Below are 14556 nucleotides of genomic sequence, written 5' to 3'. Positions count from 1 at the left end.
CTTTGGTTTTCTTTTTCCTATAAACCTGTATAAGAGTGAACGGGTGCTTTAGTTTCCTGGATCAAATATGCCCAAGAGGTTTCGGTTACTTTAAGCTTACAAATGTCATCCCAGAAGTCATTGGTCTCTATAAATGTGCATCGTAGCAGAAGTGAAGTGTTTCTCCTGTGTGTTAGATGTGCGGCTGTTTGTTTCTCCCCTCTGTATCAGCTGTCTGAGTGTTTCCTCTCCAGGGAGGCTAAGGTCCTCAGAAAAGCCTAATGAATGATTAATGGTTAAAAGATCCACAGAATAGAGTAACACAGGGGCATCAAGGCTGTTCTCCTTTCACTTTTAAGGCTGACATCACTTTCCCCTTTTGTTTCCTTCTCTTTTTTTCTGTCTGAAAAATTAATTGTTATGACTTAACAACAGTTTGTGAATCATCAAAATCCCAGCTAGTTTCAGTTGAAATTCTGGTTTCAGGAATGATATTTTCCTGAATTCTAAAATTTGGAAGTCTGTATCAATGTGCGTTGCTATAAACACACTCAAATAGATATTATGGGTAATATGTTGCAGGTTGCACCCATATAAGTACTTTGTGTGTGCACATAATGGATACAAAACTTTTGAGTCTCATGTAAATTGTTATGTCATGTTTTTGCATTACAAGTTTTCAGAAATGTTATGTTTAGATATGCAAATGAGGTATGAGCTCATTAAAAATTTGCTAATTTGCATACACTTCCAGGACATTAATCTGAACATTGGATAAAGCTAAATTCAAAGTTTTATTATTTATATATCAGATTCAATGTTTTTTTTTTACAGAAAGAAAATTGCGATATCTCCTTTAATCCAATGCAATCGAATCCTCTTCATTTATATAGCACAATTTTAGCAAACACAAGGTTTCCAAAGTGCTACACAAACAATAAATAGATAACACAATACAAAGAGATGTAGAAAACAATGGAACAGTATAATACAATTACAGATACACAGTAAACAATACATAAATACCCATATGTAATTGTTCCTCCTGTCCATAAAAACAGACATTATTTACTTGCTGAGCCACAGCAGAGGAGATGAACACCCTTCAGAATGCATTTTATCACTGAAAACTTTGGATTTTGTCCCCCATCACTTACACAGGAATCATTAGGACGAGATTAATTTAATTTAATTTAATTTAATTTAAAAAAGGAGGAACAGTTACAGCAACCACTCTCTTAATGTACATATGGGTATGTGAGTAATGATCATAAAAATGTGAACCTGTCCTTTCAGTCAAAAGTAAAGAGCCCGTCATGGAAATAGACACGGGGAGAGTCTGAGACATGTACTTGTATGTGCTGCAGTCTAACACTAGATAGAGCTAGAGAGCTTCAGTGTACCTACATTACCAGTCCTAACCCCAAATCTGAAGTCTTAAATCCTAAATCCAAAGGAAACTGACAGGATGTGAACCTTGCTCCTCTATTGAAGGGGCCAGATGTGCTACCATTGCACACCGAAGACGTTTTGTTAGTTTTTGTTATTTATTGTGTTTTTCTATGTCAAACCTCAATCTACTAAGAGACTGACTAACTTTATCTCTCAAATAAATAAAATAGAATAAGCTATTCAATATTTCCATTTAATTAGGTGGCCTATAAACCAATAGTGTAAGAGGATGTTACATGTGTGTAGTGTGTGCATTTATTTCAGCAACATCAAATTATCATGGTAGACAGAGCTGTGTAAGATGCACGTTTGTGGTGCCTTGTAACAGTCATATGCTGTTGTTTTTCACAATTTATTTCATGCATAACAAAGTTGCTTCTATCTGTAGTGTAACACATTCCATTGCCACGTGATGTTTTCCCCATAGAATTATGAAAATTATGGATTTGTTGTGGTTTGTTCTCAGTTGTGGCCCCCACACTGCTGCACTGTTACAACACATGAATGTATTGACTTAAAGAACCCCTTCAGGTGCCTAAAGCTGACATACCGGTGTTTGACCTTTTGGTGGCTTTTAAATACAGTACTTTGGTGCACAAAGTCCCCTGCTGACTGAATTGTATATTATATATAATTTTAGTGCCTGGTGTTGACCTAGAATCCATAACCTACAACCAACACGACAGTACAGGTGAATAGGTTTTTAAAAACGTATAGATATCACCATGAAACTTCCCCAGTGTGTATTTAACATTAAGACAATGTTGGTTTGAGCTCATTAAATATATGCTGATTTGTTTATATTTCCAGATATACATCTGAACACTGGATAAAGAAAATTTCAAAGTTATTATTTTATTCTGTGGATATATTAGTTTAGGACGTCTCCTTTTATAATTTCATAAATCAGAAAATACTGTAAAAAATGTTTTTAGGAGCAGAATGTTGTATATAAATCAGGGTATGGATCATATAAAGACAAACCTCTCTTTAAAAACCTTCAGAATAAAGTTAGGATAGAAACTGGTAACTTTGGTGTAAGTAAGTGTAGATGAAGTTGAAATGTATGGCTCAGAGCATGAGAAAAAACTCATTTTGAGAAAACGGCCTTTAAATATTTCATACATTCTTAATGGAAATGACTATTTGAAGACAAAATATTGAATCTAATTCATAGCAACAACAATACAGAATATGTAAAACACAGGAAGTTGTGATGAAGAGGTTTAGACTATGTTCACCGTGCTACACGCTGCAACAGAACACCAACTTGGGGTGAATTTAGGAGAAATCTATAGGCGCAATTGGATCAAATATAGTAAAATATACACCTAAATATTGGTTTTGGATGTTTTCTTTCTATTATTCTGAAAGAAGACATGTCATCAGAGATTAATAGCTCAAAACCTCAAAATTGACCAGAGCATGAAAACAATATTTATGCCTGTAGTGTCTCGCCTTACCCCGAGACGTGTCAGTGATGTTTGGTTATTCTTAGTTTATTCCCATTTATTTTCTTACAGTTGATCTAGTACATGTGATACGTTGATATACAGATCTGCCGCAGTGTGTGTGCACATGTCTTCATGTGTGTATGAGTGTGGGCACTGGCATGTCAATGCACTTAGCTTTATTAAGTGATACCGCCCCAGAGTGAGAGGGAGGTTGTTTATAATCAAGTTATGCGGGAGCAGCAATCCAATTTTCCAATACAGAATGGAGTGAGATTTCATGTGTGTACGTGTGTGTGTGTGTGTGTGTGTGTGTGGTGCTGGGATTTAATGTCTTCTTTGTGTTTTTATTTTGTGTGTGTGCATGCCCGGGTTTCTTTTATGAATGCATAATGTGATCAGACGTGTTAGTCACAGCTCTCTAAGTGGATACATTAACTTAAATGTTCCATAACAGTGAAACACTGACACTGGTCTGTTCGAGTACAGTAGATGTAGAAACATTGGTTTTAACAGAAGCTGCACACACAGTGTATACAGTGGTGTATTGAAACAAAACAGATTTAAATGACTTTAAGGGGAATTCATAAGTCTGGTGAGCTCCCATTTCGCCTGAGGTGGAAGTTGTGTGTATGTGTGTGTGGTTAACCCTTTACACCCTCTTTAGGCCTATTTGATCGGAGAGCACAAAAAGGCTTTTCTGCCATTTCAGCATCTCTTCCTGTCCCTTTCTGCCTGCCTGCTTTAGAGGCTGTTTCCATAGAAACGAGGTGAAGGATGGCCCCGGAGAGCTGAGAGGGGAGGTGATGGGGTAGGATGACAAAGGAGTCGAGCACATTAATTAGAAAATGATACTAATTCAGCGACAGATTGCTACTCTAATGAGTGAGTGACACCTGTTTTATGAATCATTTAATATGCAGCTGGATTCAGTTCAAATTCTGGTTTTGGTTTTCTTACATTTTTTTCCTGAATTCTAAAGTTTGGAAGACTTTTATGAGTGTGCATTGTGATAAACACACTCACATAGATATCCCAAGTTTGTTATTTACATTAAGACAATATTTCTTTGCATTACAAGTTTTCTGAAATTTAATGTTTAGATATACAAATGAGGTGTGAAATCATTAAAAATGTGTTAATTTGCATATATTTCCAGGCCATATATCTGAACATTGAATACAGATTATTTTGTTGTTATATTACATTCAAAGTTTTTTTTTTTTTTTTACAGAAGTAAATAGGGATATCATCTTTTATCATTTCATCAGAAAATACTGTCAAAAGTCATAAAACATCTATTTTCATCATGTTTCTAGGAACAAAAATGTTCTATAAATCGGGTTATGAATTATATAGACAATTATAGAGACAAACCCCTCAATAAAAACCTTAAGAATATAGTTAGGAATTAAACTGGTAAGTTTGGTGTTTGTAAGTGTAGCTGAAGAAAAAATAGAGAAAAAAATAATTTTGCGCCTTTAACCCATAAGAACCCATGATGACACCTGTGTAACAAACACTTTAAGTCTTCTAGAATCTCCCATATTCAGCTTTATGCTTCACCTTAACTCATTAAGTCCCTAAGTGACACATACTCAACACCCTGCTGTGGTGGTCATGTGACTTTGACAAGAAGTGGCCAAATGTGTGTGTGACTGGAAACAGAAATGTGAAAAAGTAGCTCATTTTAAAAAGCTTATTTTTTGTTACTAGGCTAAGTTTAAACACATTTAACAATTCTAATCCATTAATCGGGTGTCCTGTATTGCATTTAACTTGTTCTGACCATATTTCTTGAACAAATTAAAGTCACACATTTGATAGGCCTATATGTTTTGGAGATGCAAAAGAAAAAGGCAAATTTGTGTCTCTGTCAGCAGAAAATGTGTCTATTTTTTTGCTATTTTAAAATAAGAAATATCATAAACATAAATACCATAAATGCTCAATGTAACATACATGTGACATCACAGATCTTTAGGGGTAGTATTTTTTTTAAAAAACATCAGAAATGTGTTCATGGGTCTGGGTTCTTATGGGTTAAAGATTTCATACATTCTTACCATAAAGTAGTTGGGGCAGCTTGTTCCTGGAGCTGTGGAGGGGAGGTGGGGGCGGATGGGTGGATGGGTGGGGGGTCCGCTGTCACAGATGGACTCTATTAGTCTTTTGTGAATGGGTTAGTAACAGCATGCAGTGGGCTTGGGGCGGGGGACCAAAGAACAACCACTCCTTGTTGACCTCCTCCTCTCTTCTCATCTAATACATATACTCACTCTCTCACACAAACACGCATACACACACACACACTTCCTGGCCTCATGTCCTGTGATGCAGCAGTAAATCAGTCAATGAATGTCACTACCTCTCTGAAACACCCCGAGGCTGCAGCAGCCACTGTGAGCCACCCTCCAGCCTCCACCCTGCCACCGCCGCCCGGTCACAGCCCAGCAGGAAGCACCAGAGCCTGGCCAAGAAACGGAGCAAAGTGTGGGTCAGCATGTGCCCTGGGGAAGGAAGCTGGAATGTAGGCCTGATCATGTTCATGACTCATTACTGATCGCCCACCACTATTAAATCCCTCTGCGACTGCCGATCTGTATGTGAATACATGTTTGAGCTACATGCAGACTCTTCTGGGCTCTCATTCACTATATTACTTTTCTAAGCAAATAAAGTGGCATAATGGGGTGGTACACCTGGAACAACAATATAATATCAGAAAATAATCCATATTATCATATCTGGGTACAGTTTAAACGTTTCTTTTCTGTGATACAATAAGAAGTACAAGTATTTATTTAGAGCCTGGTGTTGACCTAGAATCCATAACCTACAACCAACACGACAGTACAGGTGAATAGGTTTTTAAAAACTTATAGATATCACCATGAAACTTCGCCATTTTGTATTTTACATTAAGACAATGTTGGTTTGAGCTCATTAATTATATGCTGATTTGTTTATATTTCCAGGATATACATCTGAACACTGGATAAAGAAAATTTCAAAGTTATTATTTTATTCTGTGGATATATTAGTTTAGGACGTCTCCTTTTATAATTTCATAAATCAGAAAATACTGTAAAAATGTTTATTCACTACATTACTTTTCTAAGCAAATAAAGTGCCATAATCGGGTGGTACACCTGGAACAACAATATAATATCAGAAAATAATCCATATTATCATAGCTGGGTACAGTTTAAACGTTTCTTTTCTGTGATACAATAAGAAGTACAAGTATTTATTTGCAGACTTGTTGCCTGTGAAGCCCTTTGAGATGACAGACTTTAATTCAAGGCTCTAGCTAGCTGCATGAACATGAAGTTGAATTAGCAGCTGTGAGCCATTGACAGTTAGCAGAAGGTTAAAGTATTAGCAACATTTACTCTCCATCAGTGGAACACTTCACAATATTAACACGTTATATTAGATTTATTGTCAGACTCAATTTTAGGCTTTCACTGTCTGAAGGGACGACCACACAGTTCTGAATTCGTATAACAGCCAATAGAAATGTGATTGGCCAAAGTCTCCTGTCTCAGGCTAGATTTTCTAAAGCCCCAAAACAGAGCCAAGAGGAGGTGCAGGAGTCTGGTTTTATGAATTACAATATACTGAAAGGTTTTTCGGGAAGTTTTGTCCAATGACACAAACACAAATGCCCCAGCTTTAAGGACACCTAGCTAAAACTAATACAGTCTAATGCACCAGCCATGAAAAAAATCCGACCTTAATGAAGGTTATGATGTTCGATTTCTGCTGAAACTGTTTCAGTGAGGTGTTAATTTGACTGTTCCGGGGCTCTGTGTGGGGCTTTTTCTGGTTTCCTTTGGATGCCTACTAACCTCATGTAGACAGTAAAACTCCAGAATTAAACAAAAAAGATAGTAAGTGTTAATAAGTGATCTTAATAGTTTTGTTAATTTTGGACACAGCCAGGCAAGCTGCTTCCCCTTGTTTCCAGTCATTTTGGTAAACTAAATGAACAGAGTGGCATTAACATTCATCTCACTCTTGGCAAGGAAAAAGAATAACCATATTTCCCAAAATGTCAAAAGGTTTGCATGCATGCAGGCAAATTCTTGAAATCAAGAATCTGAACAACAAACATTATGATATTTGCTACTTTTGATATCACCCAGCTCACAGAACAGACATATCAACACTCCTTTCCACTGTAAGCATTGACAGCCAAGCTCAGCAGGGTGATGGGACAAAGCATGGCGGGGGTCCATCACTGCCAGGAACTGGTGAGGACCTGCTCTGCTTCATGCCACTGCAGCTGACACACATAAATCTAAACCACATAAGGAAACATAAAACACAGCATCTGTGTGCACATTTATTAGACCAAGTCATGTAGGAGGGAAGCAAAAAATAAACATGAATGATTCGACTTTTCTTCCTGTCGGTGCAGCTCTTTTTCTTCGATCCAATGAGTCTTCCAATGTGTGTTTGCGTAATCCAGGCCAATTCAAACAGTTTTGTTACGGTAAAGAATGGGGGATTAGCTTAAAGAGCTTCAAAGCCAAATATAGAAAATGCATGTGAGGGATTATAGACACATCAAAGAATAAGGATGGAGAATACATTAGGGTGCAGTTTCATCTTTCATCTCCCTCTCTCTGTCTCGCTTCTTGTCTTTTTTACTGAATGAATAAATGTGATGCACAGGTTTGAGAACTGAAAGAGAACACCTGACTTCATTGGCATTGAATGCGTCTCAGGCTTTCAGTACAAAGTGTGCACATGGTTGTATGTTGTTTTGGAAATTTGGCAGTCAATGATTTTGGTTGTTGTGATTTTTCATTATTTTCATTTTATATCAGTGTGGCTAAAACACGTTTTATTTCAAAATAATACATGCACCATTTAAATGATAGCTACAAAAAGATTGCGGTACATTAAAGTTATGAGTCATCATCTTGTCAGGAAATAATCATATGCTGCAGAAATGAGAAGATGGGCCATAAGTAATATTCATGAAGATTTGTGTGTGTGTGTGTGTGTGTTTGTGTGTGTTGCTGGAAGAAGAAAAGTGTCAAATCCAAAGAGCGAGACTAAATTGCTGACTCCCCCATGACTGACGGAACCCGAGGGCTGCTGGAATGATTGTGTTTGAACGCCTCTTATGCAATTAGTGTGCTGTTATTTTGACTATATGAAGCCCTAAATATAGGGATTATGCTGCAGTTTGGCAATTGCAATATTAAAATATCTTCAGGGTTTTAGAACCCACACAGTACGGTTATGAAATGTGCTTTTTTTACATTGTAAAGTGCTGAGGAGGAGGAACAAATCAGCCAGAGTGGATTTTAAAACTGTAAATATGCCCGAAGAGGAATAAAGGGGACTTAACATATGCTTAGGGGCACAGCGCAGCCTAATTATGTAATAGTTGGTATGGTCTTAAAAGTTCACCAGACTAAAGAAGGTGAGTGTGTGTCTGTGTGTGCACTACCCTTGTTTGTGTGATTTGCTGTTTGCTGTGGCTGGCGGCCAGTTCCCAGCAGATCTAGGAGGATTGTAGCTTTATCCTCATAACTGGATGTTAATCTTGTGTGGAATCCTGCGCTGCTTCCGGGGAACGTAGCACTAACATCGCCACCTGGTCCTCGGGACACTGACACACAAACACACACACAAACACACACTGGTGAAAGAGTCCTAAGCTCCTCTGTGCACACAGAATGAGTTCATGCAATCATATGCAGACTGTGTTGCATTACATAAAAGTGATTGTTTGTTGTCTGTGGCTGTGCAGGGACTCTTTCCAAATTCAGACAGAGAGCAGTGTTTCTTATTAACTGGGCTGAAGTCTATATGGTCATACAGAAAAAGCCACTTAGATAATGTTGAGTGTTTCTGTAGTTGTGAAATAGTTAGCTCTACTGTATTGTGTCATATTGGGAAATAACTTGCTGCAGTTCAGACATGACTATCATTGGCAAACTGTTTGTCCATACTGAACATGAGTCATAGATATGAGGAGGATGAGGATCTGGAAAAGTTGGAGTTTTCTCTGTGAGTGTAGATTTGAAACCTGGCAGCATCATACACTGCCAAACCCACTGACAGCTGTAGTGGCTCTGAACATGTGGGAAAGTCACTTTGCATAAATCCGTTAAAGAAGTCTAACAGAAACCTGGCTGTATCTGCATGAGAGAGGAAACAGAACTGAGGAGAGAAATAGATAAAATGTTTGGAATATGGACAATGTTGAGAGAGAGAGAGAGAGAGAGAGAGAGAGGAAATCAAAAATACATGTTTTTACTGTTATCTATAGGTCTATTTATGAATCTAGGTTGTTTTGGTGTGAATGACTGAATGTTAAAGATATTTGCTGGAGAGATGACTACCTTCTCTCAAATATAATGGGACCATATGGCACTGATGGTGCTCAAATCACCAAAAAAAACATTCATTTGAAAAACTCATGAGCAATTTATCTTTCCAAAACCAAAACCCGGTTACTAAAGATAATCCACAGAGCTTGGAGAGAGCGGTTTCATGCCTTAACTAATTTATTTCTGGTATTAATTATATGAAAGTGCTTACAACAAGTTCTGTGGAGTATCTTGAGCAACCAGGTCAGAAAGGAAAGAGATATTACTGTTGAGTTTTTCAACAGTATTTTTTCTGGTGCCACAACAATCAAGGTATAATCTAGTTCAGTTACATTTGTGAGAGGCAGACAACTCTACGGCCTATTTCTTGAAACAATCTGCAGCTCACACCAAAACAATCTAGATTGACAAACAGCACTACAGACAATAGAAAAAATACAGTACAGGCCAAAAGTTTGGACACACACCTTCTCATTCAATGCGTTTTTCTTTATTTTCATGACTATTTACATTGTAGATTCTCACTGAAGGCATCAAAACTATGAATGAACACATATGGAATTATGTACTGTTAGAAAAATTGCATGAGGAAACCTTGAAAATTGATAATCTATCACCGACAGAAAAAATCTGTCACCAACAGAAAAAACCTCACCATTTTTCTGCGCATTCTTTGATGGGGAAATGAAGAGCTGGAGAACGTCCAAGTTTCTCAGTTTAACAAAAGTTTTATTACAATACGTCAAAAAATGTGCACTTTACAGAGATCTCTGGGTTCAACCTTAACTCATGTCCCTGAATACAAACAGACGTGTTTCAGTTCATGAAGTCTGAACCACGACTCCCTCCCTGGAACCCATTAAAATAACCTTACAATTGTTTACAAAACACGCTGGTCGATTTCCTCCAGGAAGTCCCGCCCTCTTGATCGCTGATTCGCCAGTTTTAATGCATACAACGGCACGTCATGCCACCTGGTTGCTTGCTGCCGAAACCAGGCCTTGCCCTGATCTACTAACAAACTTGTTAGCACAAACATTTTTCCTTGTTATGACTTACAGAGATTCTCTCACGGGATTTTCACTTGGCCTTCTGTACATACACACACACACACTCACACTCACAAACGCACATACACACACAGCAAAAACTGTGTCTCAATATATCTGGATGTCATTCTTTGTGATTTATAGAATCTTAGTCAGTTTAAGAAAGTGGAATATATGTAATTAAAATAATCATAGTTTTCTACATCAATATTAACACACAAACACAATCAATGTATCAAATCATATTGTCTGACTTAATATAAATGCATAGAGATATTTATTACAGTCAAGGTTTGACCTTTGACAGTGACCTGCGTCAGAACAGAGAACAGAGACAGAGAACAGAGAAATAAAGCATAAAACCATTTACCAATATAGAAAATAATCAATTATTTTAACAGTACTTAACAAAAAAAGTGTGAAATAACTGAAAACATGTCTTGTATTTTAGATTCCTCAAAGTAGCCACCCTTTGCTTACTAGAATATAAGACATGTTTTCAGTTATTTCACACTTTTTTGTTAAGTACATAATTCCACATGTGTTCATTAATAGTTTTGATTAATTTACAATGTCAATAGTCATGAAAATAAAGGAAAAATATTGAATGAGAAGGTGTGTCCAAACTTTTGGCCTGTACTGTATGTCATTTGGATTTTGGGGGAAACTGTCCCTTTAAAGTGCATCCTGTCTGTTTGACTCAATTCAAAGAAAGTATTTCAGTTTCCCCTTTTCAAGAAATCTGACTCAGCAGGAGAGGGAAGTGGCCAGAGTGTAACTTCCCATACAAACAAGAGCAAATTAACTCCATATTCCTCTGGAACATAATAAACCTCTGCATGAGGTTCAACCTTTGACCTCCAGGCGTATAAACCTGCGGCCCCTCCTCTCCCTGTTTATGGCAGTTTAACGGACCTCAGAGGTCGCCGCTGGCAGTCGGTGCTGTAGGTGTGTGAGAGCTTTACTGCCCGCTGTGGGTGTGTTGCTGCCAAACAGGGCTGTTGAGCCCGCTGATTGGTCTCTAATGCTCAATAGGGGCGGGGCTATGTCTGCGGTTGGTCCAAATGCAAGTCAATCGAATGCTATTATGCTGCATTCAGGGGCTCCTCGTATTATCGATAGTCATATAAAAGTACAGTTTAATTAAAACCAGCATTTTGTTCTTTGCTCATATCACCTTTTTTTGCAGTGGTGGGATTCATCTAAGTACATTTACTGTATTTAGGTACAATTTTGAAGTACTGGTACTTTACTTCACTATTTCCAATTAAAGTTACTTCCAACAATATATCACTAAGATGGGTTGTTCTGCTTCTTAATGATTTACTTTTGTGTTAATTTTACAGGAGTTCAGTTTGTTGTCAGGAGGAGTACTGCTCAATTGGCGAAAACAGTTGAATAAAGTTTTTTGTGGCTCTGTAGGGACCTTTCAAAAGCTTGAAACCATAACCATGATGATGTCATGATATGTGATACGTTGAGATTGGGCTTGGAACTTAAATTTAAACCAGAAAGTTTTTGTGTTTTGAAAGAAGTGATCATTGGGGATCTAATGAAATGTTATCTCTAGTTGCATTATGGGAAATGAAGGATCCGGTGTTTTTGGAACTTGAATGAGTAAAAGTCAGTTTATCTCGACCTATGCCTTAATAATTTTTGATCATTGTGTTTTTAAGTCTTTCATAAAGTCCTTCAACGGTACAGAAGTGAAAAATTGCTGGGATACCTACCAAAAAGGCCATTTATACTTCTTTCACCTCTGCTTTGTCTGTCCACATAACACATATTGTTGCTTCTTGTTTTGCGGATGATTTGCATTTTATAATAAAACTCAGCAACGAAGGATTGCATCTATTAAGTTGAAGTTCTTTATTCTTATCATGTATGCAATAATTACAGAGAAGTAGTCGTTGGCAATAAAAGTCTTAGCCCTCAGGCGCCCTCCAGCAACGCTTATTATATACCTATAAGCAGAAAATTGCTGCAGTTAAACCAAAAATCTCAATTAAGGACATAACAAAGTTAAAATAAAGGGCTTAAATAGAAACATAACTTGAATACAAATAAAGTAAAATGTGTGTAGACAGTGATGCAAATGAATAAACTAAATGTAAACAGAATGTATATGTGTATCCATGGCAATGGGTTGAGTGTGGGAAGTTGTAAATTATTTATTCACCATTTCCCTTTTTCATGTCATTTCTGGGCGAAACCATCCCCCATGATCCTCTTAAGTGCACTTAGTTGGAAGGATATGATTTTGGAGAGCTCGAACGCTCCAAAGCTGTACTCAATGTTTCCGACAGTCCCTGAAGGCAGCATTACCCCCTCCAGTTTACGGTCTCAGCGCCGCTTCAACGTGATCGCGTTTCTCTCAGAGAAGCGGTGTGGTTTCTGAGGAGCGCACAAGCTTTGCTCATACGCACTTTAAAACAGGATGTAGCGACTGAGGCAAATCACGGAAAGACGAAAAAAGCGGGTTAAACACTGCGATGTGAGCAAAACCAGCAGAGTGATCAAAAAAATGACCGCCACAGCGGAGGAGAAGACAGGAGGAGTCCCGATGAGGCAGCTCACCGCCGGCAGGTCTTGACGGCTGCTCCCGCTGACCTGAGACGCCCAGCACCGCACGGTTTTACACTCGCCGAAAACCCCAATAAGCCGAAATACTGCACATCCCATCAGCGAAGCTTGAAAGCGACAATGGCGAGCCAGGGCGACTGTGTGAAGGTTGCATTGAGGTAAGTCTCAGACGTCTGTCTGCTGGAAATCTGCCGACCTTTGCAGACCACATTGTGTCTGAGCCTCCTGGGGATCAATTAAATGCATCCCGCACACCTTTAGTCTTATTCCACTACTTACACTCTTTACTGATCATTGTAGGATACAGCACCAGTGAAGAGCACCTTGTTTTGTAATACATGGGTGGTGCTCTGCACAGTATTGATAAGGCAAAGCATGAGCCAGCACCACGCTATCTCCATATGATTGTTTTCATGTTGGGGGACATAAGTTCTCCACAGCATTAGTGTGTTTTATGTGAAGCAGCGGCTTGCATTCATGATTTAACATTGGGGTGAAGTGACAAGGGCAGCTGCAGCCAGGTGCAGGGAGGAGAATGGGCGTTTCTCCTCTAACCAATTTTTGTATTGATATTCTTACAAGCAGCTACCTGCAGTCTCACCTTATCATAACCGAGTCTAGTAAGCACCTTGCATGTGTATGGCTCATAAAGCTCCACAATCAAAAATGCAGAGGCTTGTGGGAGTTTTTCTTCTTTTTCTTATCCTGCCTCTGCAAATGAATCGAGCACAAAGAGATGCTCTCCTTCAGAGCTGTGTCATTCACTGCCTTTGTTGGAAATGCACCCACAAGCTCGGGCAACAGAGCAAGCTTTTTGGATTTCTATCAAGAGGTATTAGCAGCTCGTCGATTGCTTGTGCCAAGACTAAATGCAGATTTGGAGAGATCACATCAATGTGCATGTACCGGCACTGGGTGGGTGCCTCTGAAACTCATGACTGGAGTGTGATTGGGGCTGCGTCTGTAATCATCCTCATTTTGCAGCATGTGGGGCTGAGGCGGTGGTCTGACAGACCCACTGTCCTTTAATTCAGACCCTCCCAGAGTCACTCACATCCGCTAATGAATCCCAATTGGTCATACTTTGAGTCCTTTATAAGAAGATTAGGAGAAAATAGGCATTCTTAAACCCTCTCTTATAGTGCAAATGTAACGCAACTGCAGCAAAGTAAAAGGGAAACTGAACTATTCTTAATCAAGGCCACCTTTGAGGTTCTCCAACCCCAGTCTGGGAGCTATTGATTGAACCTAGTGGGGGCTGAGGATGGGGGTTGGCCCAGTAGAGCAGCCTTTTAAAGATGAACCTTCCAACCGATGGCCCCCCATTTCCCCCAGGGGAGGTTTCAGACTCACTTGTCAATCAGCCGCTGAGTGAGTCTCCTTTTGTGCTTGTTCACAGCAACAACTGTAACAGGAAGTGGGGTGGAGTTGCCAAAAAAAACCAAAGTTGAAAAGAGAAGCCACTTAGACAGCTGGTGGCTGCTGCTTAACTGAAGTTATTGATTAAAGTCTGGAGAGCAGAGGCTTGTTGTGTAACTGAATGAGTGGAAGTGACAAAAATCGCCACACGCACACACCACATGCACGCCTCTGTGTAAAGCTGTCCCTATCTTTTTTTTAGGTGATGCAATATTGACATGATCATCAGTGTGTAAGCATATTGTCGATATAAGCAAATCAGGACAT

The 14556-nt window shown here is 38.8% G+C and overlaps 1 protein-coding gene across 1 annotated transcript in view; it reads left to right on the top strand.

Annotated features, from left to right (window-relative positions):
- Positions 1 to 12656: 12656 nt before the first annotated feature.
- kif21b (kinesin family member 21B) overlaps positions 12657 to 14556 on the top strand; it is a 76765-nt gene continuing 74865 nt past the window's right edge. Inside the window, exon 1 of the mRNA XM_059328661.1 lies at positions 12657 to 13028. Within this exon, the coding sequence (XP_059184644.1) occupies positions 12991 to 13028 (38 nt within the window). The 5' untranslated portion in view covers positions 12657 to 12990. The remainder of the gene's footprint in view (positions 13029 to 14556) is intronic.

The sequence above is a fragment of the Centropristis striata genome, chromosome 3 (genome assembly GCF_030273125.1).
Source record: "Centropristis striata isolate RG_2023a ecotype Rhode Island chromosome 3, C.striata_1.0, whole genome shotgun sequence".
Classification (NCBI taxonomy): Eukaryota; Metazoa; Chordata; class Actinopteri; order Perciformes; family Serranidae; genus Centropristis; species Centropristis striata.
The sequence above is the reverse complement of the archived record's forward strand: the minus strand, read 5'-3'. Positions and strand labels throughout refer to the sequence as shown.